This window comes from Colletotrichum phormii (genome assembly GCF_030913505.1).
Source record: "Colletotrichum phormii strain CBS 102054 chromosome Unknown BDP81scaffold_1, whole genome shotgun sequence".
NCBI lineage: Eukaryota > Fungi > Ascomycota > Sordariomycetes > Glomerellales > Glomerellaceae > Colletotrichum > Colletotrichum phormii.
In genome coordinates this window covers 1,739,823-1,762,329 of record NW_026851443.1, presented here as the reverse complement: position 1 = coordinate 1,762,329, position 22,507 = coordinate 1,739,823, and the positions used below count along the sequence as shown (strand labels likewise).

At 53.9% G+C, this 22,507-nt stretch overlaps 10 protein-coding genes across 10 annotated transcripts; 6 read left to right on the top strand and 4 right to left on the bottom strand.

Moving 5' to 3' along the window:
* Positions 1-1,552: 1,552 nt before the first annotated feature.
* On the top strand, positions 1,553-3,098 carry BDP81DRAFT_444361 (membrane dipeptidase; the record flags this gene model as incomplete). Its single annotated transcript, XM_060591830.1, has 4 exons — positions 1,553-1,793; positions 1,856-2,068; positions 2,129-2,501; positions 2,558-3,098. 4 exons carry the CDS (start codon positions 1,553-1,555, stop codon positions 3,096-3,098), a joined length of 1,368 nt encoding a protein of 455 aa, XP_060451709.1.
* A 246-nt stretch (positions 3,099-3,344) lies between these two features.
* BDP81DRAFT_444360 (30S ribosomal protein S13p/S18e) lies at positions 3,345-3,845 on the bottom strand (the record flags this gene model as incomplete). Its single annotated transcript, XM_060591829.1, has 3 exons — positions 3,345-3,656; positions 3,743-3,787; positions 3,843-3,845. The coding sequence occupies 3 exons, from the start codon at positions 3,843-3,845 to the stop codon at positions 3,345-3,347; spliced, it is 360 nt and encodes a 119-aa protein (XP_060451708.1).
* A 511-nt stretch (positions 3,846-4,356) lies between these two features.
* On the top strand, positions 4,357-5,115 carry BDP81DRAFT_456556 (peptidyl-prolyl cis-trans isomerase B; the record flags this gene model as incomplete). The annotated part of the gene is made up of 3 exons (XM_060593188.1): positions 4,357-4,681; positions 4,748-4,874; positions 4,944-5,115. 3 exons carry the CDS (start codon positions 4,357-4,359, stop codon positions 5,113-5,115), a joined length of 624 nt encoding a protein of 207 aa, XP_060451707.1.
* A 317-nt stretch (positions 5,116-5,432) lies between these two features.
* BDP81DRAFT_7744 (uncharacterized protein) lies at positions 5,433-6,602 on the top strand. The gene is made up of 2 exons (XM_060596262.1): positions 5,433-5,996; positions 6,165-6,602. Exons 1-2 carry the CDS (start codon positions 5,811-5,813, stop codon positions 6,360-6,362), a joined length of 384 nt encoding a protein of 127 aa, XP_060451706.1. The 5' UTR covers positions 5,433-5,810; the 3' UTR covers positions 6,363-6,602.
* A 176-nt stretch (positions 6,603-6,778) lies between these two features.
* BDP81DRAFT_388563 (ER protein BIG1) lies at positions 6,779-7,734 on the bottom strand (the record flags this gene model as incomplete). Its single annotated transcript, XM_060587146.1, has 3 exons — positions 6,779-6,918; positions 6,977-7,566; positions 7,640-7,734. 3 exons carry the CDS (start codon positions 7,732-7,734, stop codon positions 6,779-6,781), a joined length of 825 nt encoding a protein of 274 aa, XP_060451705.1.
* Positions 7,735-8,584: 850 nt separating this feature from the next.
* Positions 8,585-9,646, top strand: BDP81DRAFT_7748 (nucleolar protein 12-domain-containing protein). The gene is made up of 2 exons (XM_060596265.1): positions 8,585-8,958; positions 9,058-9,646. Exons 1-2 carry the CDS (start codon positions 8,743-8,745, stop codon positions 9,514-9,516), a joined length of 675 nt encoding a protein of 224 aa, XP_060451704.1. The 5' UTR covers positions 8,585-8,742; the 3' UTR covers positions 9,517-9,646.
* Positions 9,647-9,857: 211 nt separating this feature from the next.
* On the bottom strand, positions 9,858-10,590 carry BDP81DRAFT_444356 (actin lateral binding protein; the record flags this gene model as incomplete). The annotated part of the gene is made up of 3 exons (XM_060591828.1): positions 9,858-10,020; positions 10,155-10,459; positions 10,573-10,590. The coding sequence occupies 3 exons, from the start codon at positions 10,588-10,590 to the stop codon at positions 9,858-9,860; spliced, it is 486 nt and encodes a 161-aa protein (XP_060451703.1).
* Positions 10,591-10,963: 373 nt separating this feature from the next.
* BDP81DRAFT_413116 (uncharacterized protein) lies at positions 10,964-12,873 on the top strand. Its single transcript, XM_060589272.1, has 2 exons — positions 10,964-11,443; positions 11,500-12,873. Exons 1-2 carry the CDS (start codon positions 11,206-11,208, stop codon positions 12,561-12,563), a joined length of 1,302 nt encoding a protein of 433 aa, XP_060451702.1. The 5' UTR covers positions 10,964-11,205; the 3' UTR covers positions 12,564-12,873.
* An 826-nt stretch (positions 12,874-13,699) lies between these two features.
* Positions 13,700-17,624, top strand: BDP81DRAFT_305683 (SET domain-containing protein; the record flags this gene model as incomplete). Its single annotated transcript, XM_060583193.1, has 3 exons — positions 13,700-14,368; positions 14,460-17,460; positions 17,521-17,624. 3 exons carry the CDS (start codon positions 13,700-13,702, stop codon positions 17,622-17,624), a joined length of 3,774 nt encoding a protein of 1,257 aa, XP_060451701.1.
* Positions 17,625-18,233: 609 nt separating this feature from the next.
* BDP81DRAFT_388558 (phospholipase A2) lies at positions 18,234-19,616 on the bottom strand (the record flags this gene model as incomplete). Its single annotated transcript, XM_060587145.1, has 4 exons — positions 18,234-18,336; positions 18,399-18,972; positions 19,122-19,270; positions 19,357-19,616. The coding sequence occupies 4 exons, from the start codon at positions 19,614-19,616 to the stop codon at positions 18,234-18,236; spliced, it is 1,086 nt and encodes a 361-aa protein (XP_060451700.1).
* Between the last annotated feature and the right edge of the window lie 2,891 nt (positions 19,617-22,507).

Below are 22,507 nucleotides of genomic sequence, written 5' to 3'. Positions count from 1 at the left end.
CAAAGCAAATGACCCTGAATGAGGCAGCCAAGCAGAAGCAAAGCAGAAAGTTACCGATGTCAGGGCAAGGACAGGTCGTGTGAAACCCCTGCATTCGTCTCTGTTGCAGAATGATGGGGCTATTCCCAGCTGGACTGGAGAGACTCGGCCCATTCACTCACTTGCGAAGCGAACCCCAAAGACGTTCGCAGCCCCCTTCTCACAGGGCTGACCGCCCAAGCCATTTGTCGCCGCCAATTTGGCGCCGTATTAAGCATCATCTTCACAATTTATGCAGTCCAGGATAAGGTTTCCTCGTCTCTCATCCAGAGGCAATGCCTATGAAGACGTCAAAGTCGTCTATTGTCTTTGTTCCCTTCTTTGTTGCTGCACGAGGCTTTCCGTTGACTACTGCCACCGTAAGTTGAAACCGAAGAGAATTATTGCTGATCACCAAACCCCGACCTCTAACCCCTGAGCCCCCCTCGTTGCCATTGGGACGGTTCCCCAGACGACAAAAGGCCGTTATTAATGACCACCATGACCTGGTCTGCGGCCTGCCAGTGAGGACGACACCGAACGATTTGCCCCATTGAATCCGTAATCTTCTCTGTCGAGCATTACCCGCAGAGCCCAGCATACGGGAATCATCTAGCTGAGAGTACGAAGTACGTATAGCCTGGGGTAATGCCGACTGAACGCAAGAGCCAGCCATCATCCGAAGTTGCAAAGTCATGACTGGGAGCTTCCCGTCTATGAGGCCCGTTCCCGAAATTCTAATCCACAAGCCCACTCTACTCAGTGCTTGTCCCTACTCTCGGGTCTTGATGCACTGTCCTGAATCAAGAAGACTTATCTGTCCACCTCAGTACGGATAGTCACTCTAGACTTAACAGACCGTGAAGACATAACATGTTCAACAAAAGAACGAGGTTTGACCTACAGATGTACCAACTAAACTTCCCCTACAGTCACTGGGCTGACTTTCGCGCGGCATGCCAAAGCTGAGACCACTCGTGCTAGGACTAAGTCTACTGGATCTATCAGGATCTGGAGGACATACTATACTCAAGTTGCCCAAGCATTCCATGTCTCATCAGTAGTTGAATAAGTTGAAGAATAGTGAATACTGTTATTGAGACTATGAGAAGCCCTTTTCCAAACGTCTTCAGACTTCAGTCATCTTCAGGGAGGAACTTTGGAGCTTCCCAAATTGTCGCTTATCGCCGGGATCGAGTCGCAGATAAGAGTCTCGCGCAATCGCAGCTGGGAGCTTTGACCCCAGGCACTCTGTGACGTGATTCCTAATCAACCAGACGAATTGTAACATGCCTGTAGTCTGAACCCCTCGGCTTCTCTCTGGGAAGGATCATTGACTTTCGCAGCAAGCCAGTATCTATCTTGTTTCGAGGTGGTCTTCAGACAGCCTATTGACAGTAAGTCGTCTGAGTCCTTCTTAGCTTGCCAACTCGATACTGGCTCTTGAGATCCTGTAGGCAACTAGTACTGACGGATAACATAGCCGTGAGACACAGACCTAAGATCGCTGGTCACCAAAGTCACACCAAACGCCATGGACGAAAAGAAACAACTCATGCGCGACGAGACTGGCGATGAAGCCCAGCTGCCTCCTCGCAAGAGCCCGTCTCCTGCGAAGAAAGCCGTTGTTGCTTGTTTTGCCCTGTGGCTCGTTACACTGACCTTTGGCGTCCGTCCTATGAAGTCATGCTATCATCAAATGAGAAAGCCTTGGGGTGTACCCCTTACCGTTGAGGAGAGGGCTCACAACATTCTATCTCACACCCCATTGATCGGTGCGACCGCCCTGCGTGTATTGTACAACGCGATGAGGAGTACTGACCATTCGTCTTTGTAGATGGCCACAATGACCTCCCTATTCTCGTCCGAGGATTCTTCAATAACCACATCTATGAGAAGAACTTCACCGAGCCCTTTGAGAACGGTGGTCTCGTTGGTCATGTTGATCTACCCAGACTTCGCAAGGGCCAGAACGGCGGTGCCTTCTGGAGTGTTTACACCCCTTGCCCTGCCAATGGCAGTGACTTCTCTGATGAGAACTACGCCGAGAGTGAGCCTTGACCTTTCAAGTGACAAACAAGATGTACGATTCTAACGAGTGTGAACGTAGGCGTCCAGTGGACTCTTGACCAAATCGACGTCATGACCCGCATCAAGGACTCCTACCCCAAGGACTTCTCCTCCAGCGCAGACAGCGGCACAGCTCTGAAAGCTTTCGAAAAGGGCCAGCTCATCTCTCCTCTGGGCGTCGAGGGTCTGCATCAAATCGGCAACTCTGTCGCCAATCTCCGACGCTACCATGCCTTGGGTGTCCGCTACTCGACCCTCACCCATAACTGCCACAACAAGTTCGCCGACGCCGCGCTGCTGGAAAGCCCTCTGCGCAAGGCAGAGCCTCTGTGGCACGGGCTGAGCCCTGCTGGTCGCCGTCTCATTCACGAGATGAACCGCGTCGGATTGATTGTTGACCTTTCCCATACCAGGTAAGTTTTGAGAAACATTGATCCCTACAGATGGCGATTCCTAACGTCCATCTCAGCGCCGAGACACAGATTGATGTCCTCGGGGGCAAGGACTGGGAAGGTAGCAAGGCGCCTGTCATCTACAGCCACAGCTCCGCGTTCAGCGTCTGCCCACACCCTCGCAACGTCAAGGACGACGTTCTCAAGCTTGTCAAGGAACGCAACGCAGTCGTCATGGTCAACTTTGCGCCCGACTTCATCTCCTGCGTCGACTCCGGCAACGAGAACGGTCTGCCCACGTACGTCCCCGCCAACGCCACACTCAATCAGGTCGTCCGTCATGTCCTGCACATTGGCAACCTGATCGGTTTCGACCACGTGGGATTCGGCTCCGATTTTGACGGAATTGCTTCAGTGCCAAAGGGTCTGGAGGACGTGTCCAAGTACCCGGACCTCGTTGCTGAGCTGCTGAGGCAGGGTTTGAGTGACGAGGACGCGGCAAAGGTCGTCGGCGGAAATGTTCTCCGCGTCTGGAAGGAGGTTGAGGCGGTTGCCGAGAAGCTGCAAAAGGATGGCCAGCCTGTTCTCGAGGATGACATCGCAAGCCCGAAGTGGTAAGAGCAGTAGATGGAAACCCGGCATCGATATACACCTCCGAGATAGGTCTCTGATCGTAGATAAGACAATGGTGAAATTGGAACCAATTTTGTTGGTACAAGTGGTATAGTTTTTCATAGTCATACATGTTTGGGCACACCACAGACCCGTCTATCTTGTACATTCGATGGTCACCCAGTGAGCACCACCTCAAAATCAACTCCTTAACTCTCCAAATACCAAGTCGACAGCCACCACGTAGGGGGCTTACCGTCGTCTGTTCGCAGTGTTGTGCTTCCTGGCCGACTCGATCTGGGTCCTCGTCCGCTGTCCTCTCACGGGGAGGTTCATGGCGTGTCTTCTTCCTCGGTAGCTTCCCATATCCTTTAGTCTCATGACGTTCTGTTGTATAACCTTCCGCGCATCGCTTTCTATCGTCATGGTCGACAGCTCTGCCGTGAGGGCCGTAACGGTTTTCGGTGGCAGAGCGCCGACTTTGGACATGGGGGAGATGGAGTATTTGGCCAGAATGCGGGAGGATGTGGTGGGTCCGAGAGCGAAGAAAGACTCGAGCGCTTTCTGTCAAAAGGGAAAATTGGTTAGCATCGTCGGCTGAGGCGTTGCGACTGGTTCGTTGTCGTTCGCAGGCGAAGGGGTTGCCATACCTTCACGAGCTTTGCCTCGGAAAAGTTGACTCCTAGGATGAAAACCTGCACAGGATCAGTCAGTTGCAGCTCAAACAACTACACTAAGGAATGAACTTACCATTGTCACCGATTTGCGACTTGAGTTCTCGAAAAGAATGTCACTGATGTCGTCGCGGGCTGCTCCGGTTCCTGGGCCTGATGATGGAATCGCGAAACTTCGAAATCAACGATGCACTCACGGAGAGTCGGCGCCGAGAAATAGTGGATCCAAATGCAACGCGGCGGCGGCGGTGCTCTTGCAGTGCTGCACGCAGTCCAGTGGCTGCCCAGCTGCATTGATAGCACTGATCCGCCCAAAAGGTGTCCCTTTATGCCATGGATGCATCCACTTCCACGGATTGCCTCCCCCCATTGGGCAGTTTCGGCGACCAGGGTCCGAGCTCGACTTCCTCATTCGCGTGCTTCAGAGAGGGGAGTTTGAAACGTAGCTCTACCGTTCCGAGGGTCCCTCTATTTAACACACTGTCCCTTCTGGCGATAACCTCTCCTCCCTTTTCCAGACGGTTTCCACTTGCATCCAAACAATCTGAATTTCTTTCCCAATTGATCGAATTCAGTGCCCAGCGTCCATCATGTTCAGCCTTCAGAGAATCGTCTCTGCCCTCCTCCTTGCCGGAGTGGCTCTGGCCTTCTTCGCGCAGACCGCTGAGGCTGCCAAGGGCCCCAAGATCACCCACAAGGTCTTCTTCGACATCACCCACGGCGATGAGCCCATCGGCCGCATCACCATGGGTCTGTACGGAAAGACGGTCCCCAAGACCGCTGAGAACTTCCGCGCTCTCGCCACCGGCGAGAAGGGCTTCGGCTACGAGGGCTCTACCTTCCACCGCGTTATCAAGCAGTTCATGATCCAGGGTGGTGACTTCACCAAAGGCGACGGCACTGGTGGCAAGTCCAGTGAGTTACATCCCATCTGAAATTTTCCTTTAGCACTGCATGACGACTGACATGGGAATTCCACAGTCTACGGCGAGAAGTTCCCCGACGAGAACTTCAAGCTCAAGCACTCCAAAAAGGGTCTCCTGTCCATGGCCAACGCCGGCAAGGACACCAACGGCTCCCAGTTCTTCATCACCACCGTCATCACCTCGTAAGCATACCCCCGCCGACAACTACAAACACGCCACATTCCGAAGCTGCGCTAACTCTGTTACCACAGTTGGCTCGATGGCCGTCACGTCGTCTTCGGCGAGGTCCTCGAGGGCTTCGACGTTGTCGAGAAGATCGAGCAGGCCCAGACCCAGCCCGGCGACCGCCCCGCCAAGACGATCAAGATCGCAAAGAGCGGAGAGCTGGAGGTGCCATCTGAAGGTATCCACGTGGAACTCTGAGCACGTACTGTGACAATCCGTCGTTCCTCGCTGTCTCTCGTTTTATCACCAACCCGACACTTTACACCACCTCACCTTTATTCTTCCCGCTGATGACCCCCCGAAATTGATGAAAAACACACAAAAAACGTACTTGGTTTGCTGATGGCTACGCCCCCCTCATTGCAGGCGAATACGGCAATAGCGAGTGGGCGTCAGGCTACTCCAACGAGGATACGCCGCTGGAGGTGGGCTCCGGCGAGGGCTGGTCCCTAATCCAGAAGGGTCTCCTCGGTAGTGTTGTCGTTGCTGCGATCGTCGCCTACATCAAGATCAGCAAGTCCAGGGCCGCGAGAGATGTCGGCTACGAGAAGACCATGGCGTAAAAAGGGAATTGACGGGAGGAAGTGGACTTCGGCTAGGCACAGGAAATACAAAACAACAAATGCCAACTAAGAAGAAAATGGCCAACATACACATATGCTAGCTATTGCCAAGTGTGTCATTTTTCGTGATGTTAAAAGTGTTACCTCTGCGTCTTGAGTTCACTTAAAGCGCAGTCCAATAGCTGCAACGCACCCATCCCAAAGCGCATCACGTGTGGGGTTCCAAAAAAATTCCGTGCTGGCCAAACCTCAACTCAAACACCACTCTACGGAATAGCGACCGACCACTTTTACGTGACGCCCAAAAGACGAAAGAAGAAAAAAAGAACTATGAAGCTCCTTAGTCTCAACTTTTTGACCTGCGCGGTCAAGGCCTGCAAGTCCTCTGCGGCCTCGTTCCCCCTCCACCCCAAGGACGCAGAGTTGGCGCAGGACGACATCGAGGTCAACCCCCAACTTCTCTTCAACGTCCTGCCCCGCTTAGACTGGGCCGCTCTGCGAACGAACGCAACTGAGGTAAGGCTTTTTATTTTCTTACTTCATAACCTCGTTTTCTTCACTTTCAATCCTACATATGAGGACGTCTTATTATCATATACCATCCAGCCTCATTTTTGTTTCTCCCATATGTCTCCTATGTGTCATCGTTGAACAAGACAGAGTGCTGACATTTCACACAAAAAGCTGGGCTTCCCCGAACTCCCCGCGGAGCCCCCCTCGGCAGAGCAGCTCGAGGGCGACGAGAAGATGCTCAAGGACCTGCACCACCTCCTCATGGAGACGCAGATCATGGAGGGCAAGCTCGTCTGCGGTAACTGCGGACACGAGTACGCCATCCGCGAGGGCATCGCCAACTTCTTGCTGCCGAGTCACTTGGTATAAAAGACAGTGCTCGGTCATGGGGTAAGTTTACAGAGACGAGAATTTGATTTGAGACGGCCGGCGAAGGCTGTAGTAGGCGTTTACGGCGTTTTTCTCTCCCCTCAAACAAGCATGAAGGCTCTGTCTGATGTGGGGGAGGGGAGGTGGGCGGCAAACAGAGGAAGAAAAAAAGGTCCATTTGTTATAGGAATACATTTCATGCCATTTGCGAGGAAAAAACACTACGTTGGTCTCTACAGACCACAGGGCCCTTTCCTGTGCTCTCTACCCTATCATGCCATGGATTTCCTCCCCTTTACTCGAAACACGCCTGTCAGAAGCCAGCCGATAACTCCCGACGTTCTCAAATGAAATACACAGGTCGTTGAAGGAGACACTCCTAGAGAGAAATGCCTTTAGGCGATTTTGATACACATCTACTGGGCCTTCTTGTGAGCCGCAGGGCCGTTCTCCTTCTCGAAAGCACCGTACGGGATCTCGAGGCTGGCAAGAGCCCTGATACCGACACCGAGTATGCTGAAGAGAACGATGGTGGCGATGAGAGCATGGAAGACGCCTATTATCATGTCAGTTCTATTCGGGACCTCACGAATCGATGGAACTCCATCACTCACCTGGGGAGAAGAAGACGTATTTCTCGAAAAGAGGGAGCTTGCTCCACTCGGTCTCGTTCTCGGCCCTCCTGACATGTCGCAGGCTCGCCTCGTGGCGCTTGAGCTCGGCGTGCAGAGGCTCGGTGGTGAACTCGGCCTCGTAGGTGGGCTCGGAGGGGCTGGCGAGGTAGATGACAGTGTACGAATCCGACGCCTTGCGCAGCTTCTCGAGGCGCTGGCCCAGGACGTGGTCGTTGTCGGCGAGCGTGGCGGCTCTCGCGTCCCGTCCAAGGGCAGCGAGCCTGGCCTCCTCGACCTCGACGGTCTTTCCCGCGCACGACTTCTTGATGTAGTAGGCCAGCTTTCCGATGGGCACCTCGCCGACGACCTCGGCGACGCTGTAGACGCCGCGGGCGTCCTTGTCGGAGATTGCGCGGCACAGGTTCGGGGACTGGCAGTCGCCGCTGGCCGGGCTGCGGATGTCGGCCGCGTTGACGTTGGGCTGGGAGACGAGGAGGTAGCGGTCTGTCGGGCAGGAGGAGAGGAGATCCTGGACGGTCTTGACGACCTGGGACTGGGCCTGGAGCTGGGCGGGGTTGGACTTCGCGAACCTAGGGAAGATGAAGGCGTGTTAGCAATGTTCGATGACGATGATAGAAAGGGTTCTGTAGTTCCGTGACGTACTCGGCAGTCGAGAGCATGATGAAGGGCGACGAGTCGGTGAAGGCCTGCACCGAGGCGCACAAGGCCATGAGGCCTGCTGTTCTTGATAGACGCATGGCTGGTTGATGTGGTTGAAAGCTTGCCCGTTGTGATGCGATGACTAGCCTTCGTCGTACTGCTAGGAGTTATGCTGCGGATTAGCTCCAGGGACGACGTAGCTTGGATACATGCGTCTAGGCGGGTTCAACGTAATCAGCAACCGCACTGGCACTCTGATAAATGCATTTCTCATATCGCCTTCCAACGAGGCCTCTCCAGGCAAGTTTCAACAAGGTGACTACTTGCCCCACCCCCTCTATAACGTTTACAGGAGCGATGCACTTGCCTCAAATCATCAACGAGCCTGCACTCACTCAATTGAGCATCTCAAGCTCCAATACGTTCCAATTCCGTGTCAGCGTCCGAACACAATTTACATGAAGGATGTCTTTAAATGACCATTTTTTCCAATTTCCAAACGATGTAGAACAATTGACTCTGAGGCTCTTCAAGACAATTCAGATTTTCATGCATATGAAGAGGGTGTCTCCATACTGAGCAGCTTTCAGTTGTCGAGGGACACTTAATAGGTAAGATGTGCAGTAAAGTCAGAAATCCGGCCGTACTCTGACCTTACTAAACGAAACACAATCGCGAGAACTGATGAGGTGCAACATAACCATCCGAACACATGTGACCGCGTCAAACAAACAAATTGACGTGAGCGGAGCTTGATGAACCTTGAAATCATCAGAGGAAATGTCAGCATGTCAGCCTGCACGGCAGTCAAGAAATCATGCAGTGAAGCCCCCTCGGGATGTCACCTGCTGGTTTCGCTGACAGATGCACCTCACCCCACGCCTAGCGGAGGTCTGTTCCAGCGCATTTAGCTCTTCGGCTTGGCCCGCGTCAGTGGGCCCTTACAGAGGCTGCAGCGGCATGGACCTGCAAGGCTGCCAGAAAAACCCCCCCATGGATGAGGCGGTCCAAAAATTTGACTGCGCCGCCAGGTCAAGAAAAAATTTACCACCACCACGAGGCAGTCAATAGTCCCCATCACCGACTTCTTCAACCAAACAGCCACAATGTTCGTCAAACCCCGGCCCAAGAAATCTGTGCTCAGCGCGCCTCCCTCCAAGAAGAGAAAGGCGGTCTCCGCAATCGAGGAGGTCAACTTCGATTTCGACGCGCGGGAGGACTACCTCACGGGTTTCCACAAGCGCAAGCTGCAGCGGCAGAAATGGGCACAGGAGCAGGCTGCCTCCAAGGCGCGGGAAGAGAAGATTGAGATGCGCAAACAGGTGAGAGGCAACCAGAGCACCCCTCCCCTTCCCTCCCCTTGCACGTGCGCAGGTTGCTGCCTGCACTGGCTCGTTGAATGAACTGACATGTCATTCTAGATCAGACAAGAGCGCCAACGAGAAGTCGAAGACCACGTTAATTCCGTGAGCGCTATACTCAAGGAGGCCCAGGCGGCAGACTCGGACGGGGATCAGGAGATCAACGGATCAGATTTCGAAGAATGGGACGGTATCGACGAGCCAGCCAAGGATCAGACAGATATCGTGGACTACGAAGACGAGTACATAGACGAGGACCGCTACACATCGGTCAAGGTCGAAGCCATATCCGTGACGCGTGACGGTCTCGAAAAGATCCACCAAGACTGCGACGAGGAAGAGAACGACAGCCAAGACGAATCCAAGGCGAAGAAGCCGGCACCCGACAGCAAGCCGGCAAAGTCGAAGAAAGAGTGGCCTAAGAAGAAGCAGAAGAAGTTCACCTACGAAACAAAATTAGAGAGGTCACTGGGAGCGAGGAAGGCAAAAGCCAAAAAGGCAAGATTTAAGAAAGAGTAGTTGAAGGAGGGTATAATATCTCGCATTGGTTGCTGCAGCTGCTTGCCCCAAGGAGTTGCCTCACGCCCAGCGTGGTCCGAGGTGGTTGTGTATAGATTCCCATCATGTCTGTGTCCGGTGAACAAAGACTAGGGGCATCTGACAGAACAAAACTCTTTGTTGGCCGGGGTTACAAAAAAAGGAGTAAAAATAAGGCTGCTACAACTCGGTCGCGAACCGTCCCGTCATTTGCATTCGACCGCTTGTTGGGATAGCTAAGTCAGATCGCCAACACAGTGTCCCAAGCCAGAAGTCTATCATGTAGAAAAGCCTTGCATAAAATGACACCCGCAACAACGGCCTTAGATGTTGCCAATCTCGGCCTGGAAGTCCTCGAGCTCCTTCTGGACCGTCGCGTACTTCTTGGCCATCTCCTCGTACTTGGATTCCCACTGGTCGCGCTCCGACTCGAGAGCCTGGACCTTGCGCTCGAAGTGGCCGGCCTTGACGTCGGTCTGTCTGAGCCTATGAAAAGACGGTGTAAGTAATGAGTATGCATCGGTCGGTCGTTCGGTGGGGCGGGCTTTAATGAACACGATGGGGGTCGAAGGGTGAAAAAGGGGGTATCATCGATTCGGCAAACAGGGTCCAGAACGTACTTCTCGTTGGCTTCCCGAAGGGTCTTGTCCGCCTCCTCGGCCTCCTCCTCGAGGAGCTGGAGTCTGCGCTGGAGAGTCTCGTTTTGTGTGCCGGTGCCAGCGCTCTCGTCGGCAGCCTTCTTGAAGTCCTTAACTGCAGTCTCAAGCTTCTCGACTTCGCCCTCGAGCAGACCGTTCTTGTGCTGCAAGGAGGTGATCTCCTGCTCCTTGGACAGGTTCTCCTGCTCCAGGGACTTGACCTTGGTCTGAAGCTCCTCAACCTTTGCGGCGTTGTCGTCGGCCTCCAGACGAAGCTGGTTCATTTTCTGATTGGCACCGTCGTCGTCAGCATCGATGACACGACACCATTGGGGATATCTTACCCCTCCAGACCGCCGGTAGCAGTCGGGTGGGGCCAGACTCAGAATGGCGAACTTACCTCCTTGATACGGTCCATGATGAATAGCTGCGAGTTGCTTTGACGTTGTAGTAGAGTCGGTGCAGGGTGATTGCGATAAGGAGAGTTTGCTGGAGTTGAGAACAGGAACGGGATCGGTGGATGTGGGATCGCAGCTGTCGGGGATGGAAACGGGAGGAAAGGGTGTGAGGTGTTGAAATAACTGCCCCTCTACCTGCAAGTCCGCTCCATGCGACCTGTGGCGGACCACCCTCAGCATGCCAGCAGCAGCCAGACAAGCCTGGGTCTTCGCACGCTGAAAGGAAGCTGCAATTGGATTAGCTCAGACGCGGGCAGTGGGGTCAGTCAGGTGGGGTGGGCTGTAGCCTGTGGCACGGTGCAGCGGTGCAGCGGTGCTTTCCCTAAGGTAATTCCCAGAGGTGAATTTTCTACGGGGGTTTCCGCAGGATCTGAGCTTCTCTCGTGGTTGTCCCGACAACGACGCCCCAAACATACGGGTCCGTTTACGATCTCTATCGCCTTTTCAACCCATGACAGACTCCAAAGTGAAGGGATTGATGACGACAATACAGCAACACGCAATAACGATACACCACGACCAAAGAAGACACCAAATTCACGACAAAATCGACGACACCTCTGGCCTTATGCAAAATGCTGGCCCTTCGTGACGAGAACGCGGTCAATGCAGCTCAAGCTGCTCGCCATGCCCCCGGAAAAGGGCAGCTGGCTCCCAAGACCCCTGGAGCCCGATACCCAAAGACGCCCTTGAAGATTCCCCTCAACGACGAGAACGCTGTTGGAGGAGCCAAATCCGTGCTCGCTGCCAAGTCGAATACCAACGGAAACATTCAACTCACGGCAAAGAAGCAGAACCTCATCACTCCTTCTGGTAACACTCCCGATTTCGTCATATGAGGGATCAAAAGTGACTGACATCCCTGACAGAGACACGAGCTCGGGCGCCCCTCGGAAACAAAACCACCAATGCAAAGGCTAGGGCCACTCAGAACACCGGAGGAAAGGATGGCGAGAAAACACAGTCGAAGCCTACGACGACGAAGAAGCTGAAGCAGCGGTCTCCCAGCGTCGGCCCTCTCAAGCTCGAAGTCCGTAACGATCAGGCTGGGCCAGCCGAGGAGCCTGATGTCGAGTATGCCCCTCCTACCGTCAAGGATTTGCCCTACGAGTCGGATGTCCTCTCCAATGGAGACTTGACGTTTGAGGGACTCAAGCCCGAGAACATGTTTAAGGGATACTATAACCACTTCTACAACCCCATGGGCGAGGATGGCGTCAGACTTCAGGACAGGCAGCATCAGGAGAGGCTCCAGAAGGCTCTTAAGGAGAGTGACGAGCGTATCCTCCGAGACATTCAGGAAATGGACTGGTCCGTCTCGGACGTTCCGGAGACTTCCGCCATTTCTCAGCGAAAGGCACCAGCCCCGGCTCCTAACCCGGCCGTCACCAGAAAGGCGGTTGGAGGTGCTCCCAAGTACCCGCCCACGATCGCTTCTAGAAGAGCCGCCTCTGCTCTGTCAATGTCCACTGGTAACACTATCAGACAGAAGAAGGTTGTCGAGCAAAAGCCTACGGTTAGAAGACCAATCTCTTCTATACTTCCGCGGACCAGACCCACCAAGCCTGCTGTGGCCCCAAAGTCTTCGGTCGCTGAAAGTGCCATGGGAGAAGCCGTGTCGAGAAACACGCTGGGCTACACAAAGGGTCGCTCAGCCTCTTCCTTTGTTAGCGGGCGCCCGGCGTCTGCTGCGGCTCGGTCAGTCTCGACAGATGCGAAAACGACCCTAGCCCCAAAGATGACCATGAGACGTGACGCATCTCCCCAGAAGCAGAGACAGGAGGCCCGAAACGACAGCGAGGAGCTTGGAAAACTCCAGTTCCTATCCATCTTTGATCCCGCTGGGGACGACGAGGATGACGGCATCGGCAGCGCGGGTCCACGAAACGAAGAGTTCGAGGACGATGAGTTTGAGATGAAGTTGACATTTTAATCGGTCAAATGGGTTGATGGATGGCGTTTGGAGATGATTACCCTCATTTGTAAAACAACAGGACGGCCGGGGACTAGGAGGCGTTTGGCTGGCATCGTTGCCCAAATGCAACGCCCGGGAGGTCGAACGGGCGATCAAAGAATGTGTTCGCGATCAGGGCTTGCAATGACTGTATTTACTTTGTTAGACTCTGTATGACTTATTACCCTGCAGGAATTGTTCAGACCAGGGCGAGGCTTTGTTTCTCGTAGCAAGCCGCAGACGCCTGCATCTATTACTTCAGTTCATTGATTTGCATTTTAACTTTCGACAGTCTTTTATGGTCTCACGTGCTTGCCGCCAATCAACAATCTCGAGTTGACATTGGAGAGCGGTGTAAACAAGTAATATCTCTCTCTGACCCAGTGATTGGAAAATGGAATTATTGACAAGAGGTTTATCAATTACTTCATTGGTTCGCCATGATGCAACGGGGACAGTTTCTGTGGTGCCCCTGTCCTTCACGGCCTTCCATTGCGAGACGCGAAAAATGAGTAAAGTGGAAGGTCCGACGACGCGACTCTCAGTTGCCAGCTGTCAGAACTGGGAAGAGGCAGCTTCATCTCCACCCACATCGGTGGTTGTACCCAACACCCAAACTTTGCAGGGCGATACTTTCTCTCACGCCCGTCCTCGTAACGCAGGTCCCGTCTGAGCATCCATGCGTAACGGTGCTCCCTCGCCTTGTTCCGTGGCTGGTCTCCGCTAAATCGCATCCCTGAAAGATTTGGACACTCTTCAACCTCCAACTTTCTGACCTCACTACTACATTTTCTCCAGCCTCATATCCGTCAGTCGCATCGCACGACTCATCCGGCCTTATTTGCAAACTTGCTGATTGATCGCATCGATCCTGAGCCCTTCGCGACTGGGAATCTACCTTCATTGAATGACGCAGTCGGGCTCTTGCCCCTTGCCATTCACCCGTGTCGGTAGCTACGTATTGGTCGCGTGAACAGCGAATCCGCGACCTCTCCTCCCGCTACACCGCTCCGGCCGCTGTCGTCGGCGATGACCTCTGTCCTTTAATATCATCCGACATACAAGAGACGATGGTTGGTGGCAGGCGAGAGCGGTGAAAGCTGAACAACCTCACGATGACCCGCCAATCTTCGGCGAGCTTCGCGCAGTTCTTCCCTGCAGCCCCCCGCGTCACTAGGGACAGAGCCAACGAACGAGAAAAGGCAAAGGCCAAGGTTCAAGACTCGGCAGTTGGTCTGCTTAGCGGCTCCAAGAGCAGCGGCACCCCTTCGGTCAACGGCACGGCTGGAGAAATCTCATCTACGGCTGATGGCCTACCTTCCGACACTTCACAACAGCCACACGACGGCCATGAGTCGCCTCTAGGAGATACTCTCAACGCTGTCGGATCTGCAAGCTCATACGCGAGTACGGGCTCATCCGTCTTCAGTACAGCTGCGCGACAAGCCGTCTCCAGCGGCATATCTCATATCCCTCCATCGAGCGGCACGCCGCTCACCTCCATTGAATCACCTTCATACTCGGGCAATGCTGCCTTACCGAAAACGACTATGCCACAAGCACAAAACACCGATCGGGGTGAGGCAGCGGTCTCTCTCAATACCCCAACATCCCGCCTAAACAGCTCACTCCCGGAGCCATATCCTCACATTGAGCGCATTCCCGCGCGAGATCCCAACCGATCGCGAAAAGGCTTAAAATGCACATATGATCCCTTCAACGACCGGACCCTATCGAAGCACGGCAGGAAAGATGCCAAGCCGATATACAAGGAGTTTGGATTGGTACGTACAAATACAATAAAGCTGCCCATTGAAGGCGGAGGGGGAGGCGTCATCTTTTGTGTGTGTGAGCTTTGGCTAATAAACTGAGTAGGAAGATGACGCCCCCCCTCCAGACCCTCGTCTCGCCAAAGGCGGACGGTTGGGTTATATCAATACCGATTTTCATCTCCCAAAGTCCCGATTACGACAATCGCCTTACAACTTGAAACCATATGTCTATAGCCCCAAGACATCAGTCGGTCCTGGGCCGCCTACGCAGATTGTTGTTACTGGCTTCAATCCCCTCATCACCTTTTCAAAGGTGACGGCGGCCTTTGCTTCGTTTGGCGACATTGCTGAGAGCAGTAACAAGATGCATCCTGAGACGGGCAGCTACCTAGGTTTCGCAACGTTTCGGTATAAGGATGCGCATCCCAGCAGGTCGAGACCCAACCCAATTATGGCCACTGAATCAGCGCGCCGAGCTGTTAAAGCCATGCATGGGCAACGAATCGAGGCAAACACAATTCGAGTCGAATACGATCCTGAAGGAAAGAAAAGTCGTCGCATGCTTGAGGAGGTTCTGCAGAAAGACAGAGCTACACGGGATGCTTCTATTGCAAAGGCGCCGCCCACCGGTCCTCGAATCGCGCCCGAAAAGGTTCCTGGGCCACCACCCATGGCACCAAAGGGTCCTTCTTCTCACAGACAGGCCGTGGCTGGGGTGCCAGCGTGGGTTCCAAGCCAACCCAAGATGCACATTGCGCTCGAAGAGAAGCTTGTCGCGAAGCAGCTTGCAGGCGAGCCGTACATCTTTGTTGCGCACGAGCATGTCCCAGTCATGGTTACGACAATCCCTCACATGAAGAAGCGACTTAAGGCATTCGCCCTTGAGGACATTCGCATTGACCGAACGGGATATTACATTCTATTTCCCAACTCATTTCACGGACGCAACGAGGCTTCGAAGTGCTATAGAGCAGCAAACCATACCGACTTGTTCACGTACAATATGGTGATGCAACTATCGCTCCCGCCTACGACAAATCAAGATTCCGAACCTGCAGCTCCACCACCACGACGGCGGACCCCCAGCCCCGAACGCAAACGTCGAACGGATATACGAGTGCGCGAGGACAAGGATCGTCGTCGTCGTGAAGAGGAAGCAGACCTCGAGGAAGAAAAGCGACAGAGAGCTAAGAACTTTGATCCGGTCCTCGAGGCTTGCGAAGTGGTCACCCGAGAGCTAGCAGAACATTTGATCAAACACATACGGACAAGAGTTGCCGCTCCTGCTCTGACGGCCTTTCTGGACCCAGCAAATCATGCCACGAAGCGACGAAAACTCAACTTGGAGGATCCAGCTGGATCTGTTCCGTCTGTCACTGTCAATACTGGCGACGAGAGCCCTGGAGTCAGCACCCCCAACTCTGGCGCAGATCCAATTGAGCGTCGCACGGGTCGCCTGGAAATCGCTGCTCTGCCACGTATTCGTAAGGCCAAGGCTACTGCCCAAGGAGCCTCGCGCAATCACGGCTTCACAGATCCGTTCTCCCGCAAGCGCGCAGCACAACAGAGCCGTGGTGCCTTCCGATCATTGCACCATCGTCTCAAGAGCTACGACAGCGATGCAGAATCCGATGATGAAGCCGCCGTCAGAGAGTCTCTGGCGAGGGATACTGAAGAGCCCGACTCACGACCCCGTAGCCGCATGAGCACAGACGATGACATCAAGGATGACTTTGCCTCCTGGGGTCCCGGCGAGGAGGACTCCATGACTGAGGCGAGTTTCGCTGTTGGCGATGGCTTAGCCCCGACGAAGAAGAGGAAACTTGACCTAGAAATCCAATCGGCCATCAAGCGCCAGAAGAAGTCCGATGAAGAACTATTTGGGGTTCACTTGGAGGGCGTCGAGCCTGACCTGCTGGCCTCTTCAGAGGCCACCCCTGACGTTGACTTACTCGAGACACAGAGCAATCGCTCTGAGACTCCTGCTCTATCGGCCGCCAAGGGGCTGGCAAAGAAGCAGAAGTCAAAGAAGAAGTCGAAGAGGCAAATCTTTGAGGAACGGGAGGCCTTGAAGAAGCAGCAAGTTCAGACTCCCACAGAAACGGGAGAGGAGACGCCAGCCCCGGTCAAATCCTTGCCTGAAGAGGTCGAGCCTGAGGTGTTGCCAGTAGAGAAGATAGAGGAAGAGCCAGAGCCCAAGAAAGCCAAGGCAGATCCCTCGTTATTCACTACAACGCCAGCCCCAGCCCTCGGCCTGTCTGGCGATTTCAGGCTCGATATCTCTGCATTACAAGAGCTGTCGTTATCCGCGGCTGACAGCCCAGATACCTCGAAACTCAGGAAGAGGTTTGCAGGGGCAGATTTCGGCGACCCGCTTCTGTGGTTATGGAGGCGTAATCGCGTCCGGGAGCTCAACTCCGCCACTGGATCGGTTGACCAAGCTGTGGGCATCGAAGGCTACTACGTACCCAACTCCACCGGTGCTGCACGAACTGAGGGTGTCAAGAAGATTCTTAATGCCGAAAAGTCCAAGTACCTGCCTCACCACATCAAGGTCCAAAAGGCCAGAGAGGCACGTCAAGCGCGGTACAACAAGGACGGCAAAGACGCAGCCATTGAAGCTAGCAGACTTGCTGTGGCAGAAAAGGCCGTGGCGAAGGGCAATTCGAGAGCGAATCGCGCCAATAACCGTCGACATGTCTCTGCACTGCAAGATGAAAAGAAGATTTCGGGCGACTCGGATGCGTTCAAGTTCAACCAGCTTAAAAAGCGGAAGAAGCCTGTCAAGTTTGCCCGATCTGCTATTCATAATTGGGGTCTATACACGGAGGAGAATATCAACAAGGACGACATGATCATCGAGTACGTCGGTGAGCAGGTCAGACAATCGATCTCAGAGATTCGGGAGAAGCGTTACCTCAAGAGCGGCATGGGCAGCAGTTATCTGTTCCGCATCGACGATAACACGGTCATCGACGCAACCAAGAAGGGTGGCATTGCTCGCTTCATCAACCACAGCTGCATGCCCAACTGCACTGCCAAAATTATCAAGGTCGACGGAACCAAGCGGATCGTTATCTATGCGCTCCGCGACATTGCTCAACGTATGCTGCCCAAGCTCGAACCCCTTTTTTGTGTATTTACGTGAAGCTGACATTGCGCAGATGAGGAGTTGACATACGACTACAAGTTTGAGCGCGAGATTGGCAGCTTGGACCGTATCCCCTGCCTTTGCGGTACGGCGGCATGCAAGGGATTCCTCAACTAATCTCGATCGGCCTTTCTGGTGTTATTGGTGGCTGGGCTGCACCTTTGCATTCGCCCTTTGTATTTCTCAGGACAAGTTGCCTGCTGGAGTTGGGACCTGAACTCATTTCCTTGGTGGAGGCGGGCATCTTGCCGCCTCTGATTTTCATCACCTCAACGCATACCCATTTGGATCTGTCTCCTGCGATTATACTATATGCATAACAACCAAGGCAAAGGGAATGAAGACGAAACTTTGGGAGGAGGTGGACGGGGTAAGGGGGGAAAAAAACTAGTGTATCATGATTCACTTCGAATAGCTGGCGTTCATGTTTGGGTGGAAGGGGGGCTTCTTCATCAAAACACTTAGGCCTGGTGAAGCCCAGAGCTTCACATTGGCCCCCGAAATCTGGTGGAGGAAGAAACGAACGATGAGGAAAAGAAATGCCTCTCTACAGTGAGCGAGGCAGAGAGCCACGCCACCCTTTCTAGGTAATCTGGGCGTATATCCGCACACAAACACAACCACAAATGTACATATGGCGGAAGGGGTTACGTTAGTATTGAGAAGAGACTCAATCAAGGCGAAAGTACTACTTATTTCAGATGCTCAGGCGATGCCTGTCTTTATCTATGTTCTCTTACCTTGTGAAGTTGCTGGTGCTGTCTGGAGACTGAGGTTTCTCACAAAGGCGCTGAGGGGGTATAACGGTCCGCTGAATTCCATGTCGTACCTGGTGTGGTGGTCAGTATGCCGGGGGTACAACCCGCGATGCGTGGACATGTATAAGCTTACCAGTAGTTGACGGCGAGAACGAAGCCTTCCTCGTCCTCCGGGCAGGACTGAGAAACCTTGTGGTACCACATGGCGGGGAGGTAGAGCATGTCACCCGGCTCCAGCGTGACGCGGACGGGCTCGGCGAGGTGAGAGTAGGGCGTCGCGTTTACCTGCGGTTGATCCGGATCCCACGTTGCAAAGGGGATGGGATCTGGTCTTGTCGTTTCTTCTTCACCTTCTCCATCTTCTGCTTCTGCTTCACTACCTTCGGCCCGGTCGAGATTCAACACCAGCTCGCCACCGTCTTCTTCTCCTTCGCCCCGACGACGACGAGAATACGTCGCGGGCGCGAGGGCCGTCTCGTTGACGCAGGGGTGGCAGCAGGGCGGAAGGAGGACGAAGTGTTTCCGGCCGCGGACCTGGACGTAGATGTTTTCGTAGTTGTCCTTATGGAGGGCTGTGACGGAGCGGGAGGCGCCGATCCAGAGGTTGATTGCGTCTGGGTCGCGGTCGAGGGCGATGCGGGCGAAGGGGATGGAGGGGGGTACGTGGGTGAAGAGGGGGAGGTATTCATTGCGGAGGTTATCGTTTTCTTTGGGATGAGTGTTAGTTACTAATCAGGATGTTGAGATTGTATGAAGGTGGGTGAGTTTGGATGTGATTGGGAGGGTTGATCATGATTGAAAAATGAAGGTAAGTGAGGATGAGTGGTGAGACGGCTGAGAGCATGGAATGACATACGTGTTTGAGCATATCTGACTTCTGAGGCCGAGTCTTTGCTCTTTTCTTGGTTGATTACATAGTTGAGAAACTTTTCGAAATCCTGATCCTCCTCGTGTGGTTTCGCGAAAACGACGCTTCCTTCATGCGCGGTTGGAGCGTCTGCATTACTGCGTATTAACCGTGTAAGTCGAGGATCGTGAAATTCCCACCCCTCCGAAATGAGGGGGGCACAGAAATTTCCTTTTCAACTCACCCAAAAGGCGTTACGGCAACATTGACAGTTTGATCTTTAAACATGCGCAGCAGATACTCCTTATCCCACGTCTTATTCGACTGCCAGGAGGTCGATGCGCCGCGGACGACAAAAGGTGTGTTGCGGGCGACGTAGCGCATGAACTCGAGGGGGCTCGGCTCCTCGTCCAGCTCTTCGATGAAGGCGCCGTTGAGCTCGTTGTATGTGGTGATGAGCTCGGCCAGGGGGTCCTCCGGGGCCGCCTGGGCTTGTGAGCTCATGTTTTGTTTGTCTGCTTCGGAGACTGTGAAGATAGTGATCGTTCACTTGAGGTACCTCACTGAGAGTGAGTGTGAGATTGAGAGGTGTGTGTGTGTGTGTGTGTGTGTGTGTGTGTGTGTGGTTGCATGACTAAGGTTGCAGCTGAACCATTTGCGAAAATTGCGGCGATGGGGTTACTTGAGCTTGAGTGCGAGGTTCCCCCAGTGTGGTTGATTACCATTGGTTGGCAGCGTTGGAATTGTATATATTTTGGTTTACACTGTAAATTAACATATCAGAAAGCTTCTAGAATATTGAATGTCTCATTCACTCATGAATTGGTCCTATTTGGTGTAACCAGTTTGCAGTGTTTGAAAGTCCCATGTCATTCACCTCAAATTCGGCACCCGCACCGCAACGGCCCGTGTACGAGTGCCAGGCCCCGATATGAAATATCACAGCCGGCACGGAATCTGTACCCCGGAATTCGGGCCTACCACAAACGCAAATAAGAAAGAATGAATGCATTATCTTCGCGTGCTCCATTCAGCCTCCCTCCACGCGAGCGCAAGGGTGTACCTACCTTACCATTGGCATTGGGTTCAGGGCGCCTGGGGTTTGTTTGCCGAATGCTGCCCACGGGAATCAACGGGCACGATGGGAAGGGGTCCTGCGGTGGGTTGGGAAAGGGACTTGGGGGAGCACGAGGCACGCCGCACGAGGGTCCCGTTCCTTGGGCCCTGCGGTCCCTGGGAGGGGAGGGGAAAGAAAAAGGTGGTGCCAACCGCACAGGGCAAAAGGGAGCGGAGCCAATGAGCAACACGGCGCGAGTGGGAAGTCAGGCCACTTGAGCGTCTTCATGGCCTGATTATGATGAGTCCCAGTGATTCAGAGAGCTTACCACGGCCCATGGCCCACGCAAGGTGTGATTACCGGTGTGTTTGCTTTTGCTGCCGTCTTCATTTCTAGCTGTGTACGGAGGATGGTGCTGCGAGATTGCCCATCTGATTAATTATAACTTAGGCAGATCTGAGTCTGGGTTGGCGGCTGCAAATGCTGGCCAGGGGATTCTTGTCGTATATAGAAAGGCCTGTCCCTTCCCTCCATCCTCTTGGGAAGCTTCTCCGACACCCGACTGTCTTACACCAAGTACCGTAGTATCGTGAGGTTATACTCACTGAGCACATACACCCGCAGCTTCCCTGCTGACAACATCAACATCAACAACGTAATGCCACAGCGACGGCTCTGATAACAGCCACCGGTATCGCTATCAAAGATGATGGGCATCAACGGAAGGGCCTTGTCAGCCAGTCAGCCTTTGGGCACAAAAGCTTCGTCATCGTTCTATTCTTCGACCATCTAGCTCCATCGCACGTCGGACTTCCAACTCCAATGAGGCATTCATCACGGTCGATCAGGAACCCGAAAGCAGCCCCCCTGGCGCGAAAAGCTACCCGGACCAAACACGAACGTCGAGCTCGCCACGCGACTCTTGCTACACACGACACATGCCAGACCGTTCTCGCCAGAAAGCATCCGCGTTCCAGAAGAGGAGCGATGACAGCGCCTGGCTGTCGCAGCGCCAATCGAGCTCACGGACCTACCGGTACGAATACGCAACACCGATTTCTTTCACGCAAACATGGGCAAATTCCCCCCAGTACCACGGTCCGATCCACGGGCGGGATGATGGGAAACTTCGACCAGCATGCCCGCTAAGACATGGGCTTCGACCCTTTCGCTTCGCCGGTTCCAGCACAGCCATATTTCCAGGGTTCCCTAAGCTGGACCCTTTTGGGGGGGATGTTGCCGAGGCCCACCCAGGAACTGGACCTTTGCAAACCGGTCTCGGGCCAAGTTGAATAGGATGCCGGCCGCTGCGAGCTACCCCAACCGAGCGTACCACCACGATACGAGGTGGGAAAACCACGCAGCTTGACTTACACGGACACATCCAACAATTCTGCAGGAACCACGGACGCCCGGTCCCTTCCAAACGAGCATCATTGAGTTTCTCCTCTTGGGCAACTTGGCTGCGGCGCTGCCTGATCTTCAAGCGAAGACGAGACAGCAGGTGTCCTCGACGACGTGAAGGAGGGTGCCACGACTCATGAAGGGCGAATCAGCAAAGAAGCGCGCGCCAATGCTCCTGCGGACAGTTTCTCCAATCCGTTCCATCGATACCAATGGTGCCTTTGCTGGCTGGCTCGCTGGATGGGAAACTGAAAAAAAAAAAAGGCACCATGTCGGCACCATTATCCGACTGTGGAAAGATGTACGGTTCTACTGGACGCCAAGACAAGCCGCCCTGCCGAACTCTTCAAGAAGTCTCCGGTCGGTCCAGAAGTTCCAGGCGGCCCAGTCAGGACCCAGAGAAAGAGAGAGAAAAGGAAAAGCGAAGAGAGGGAGCGGAAATGTGACACTCTTCTTCAGTTCTGGAATGTCGCAGAAAGCTTATCAAAGGTCTAATGTTTGAGACTTTACGCATCACTGGCACAGCTTGGCTGTTTTTGGCTAGCCGCCCACAGCAGACACAAGACGTCTTCCATGTTCCCTCACTCAAAGGTAGGGGAGAGGGGAGAGGGGAGGGGCCAGCCATCCGGAGTGCTTCCCTCAGAGACACAGAGCGCACACCCGTTGCCTGTGGAAAGCAAAAGTTGCAAGCCAGGTGCTTGTGCTTGTTTCCCTGGTCTTTGTGCTTGAGGTGTCTCGAGCTTCGCTTTCATCTCAGAATCCCCCAAGTTTCTACTGTTTAACTTTCTTCTACTCAAAAATAGGCCCCAAACTGCCCCTCAACTTTATTTCTTCTCCCTTGTCTGACACTCCATACCTGTGGAAGCTTGCAATGTTTTCTGGTCCAGATCGTTCTTGCTCTGGCTGCGTCTGGTTCCCCTCCCCTATGCGGCAT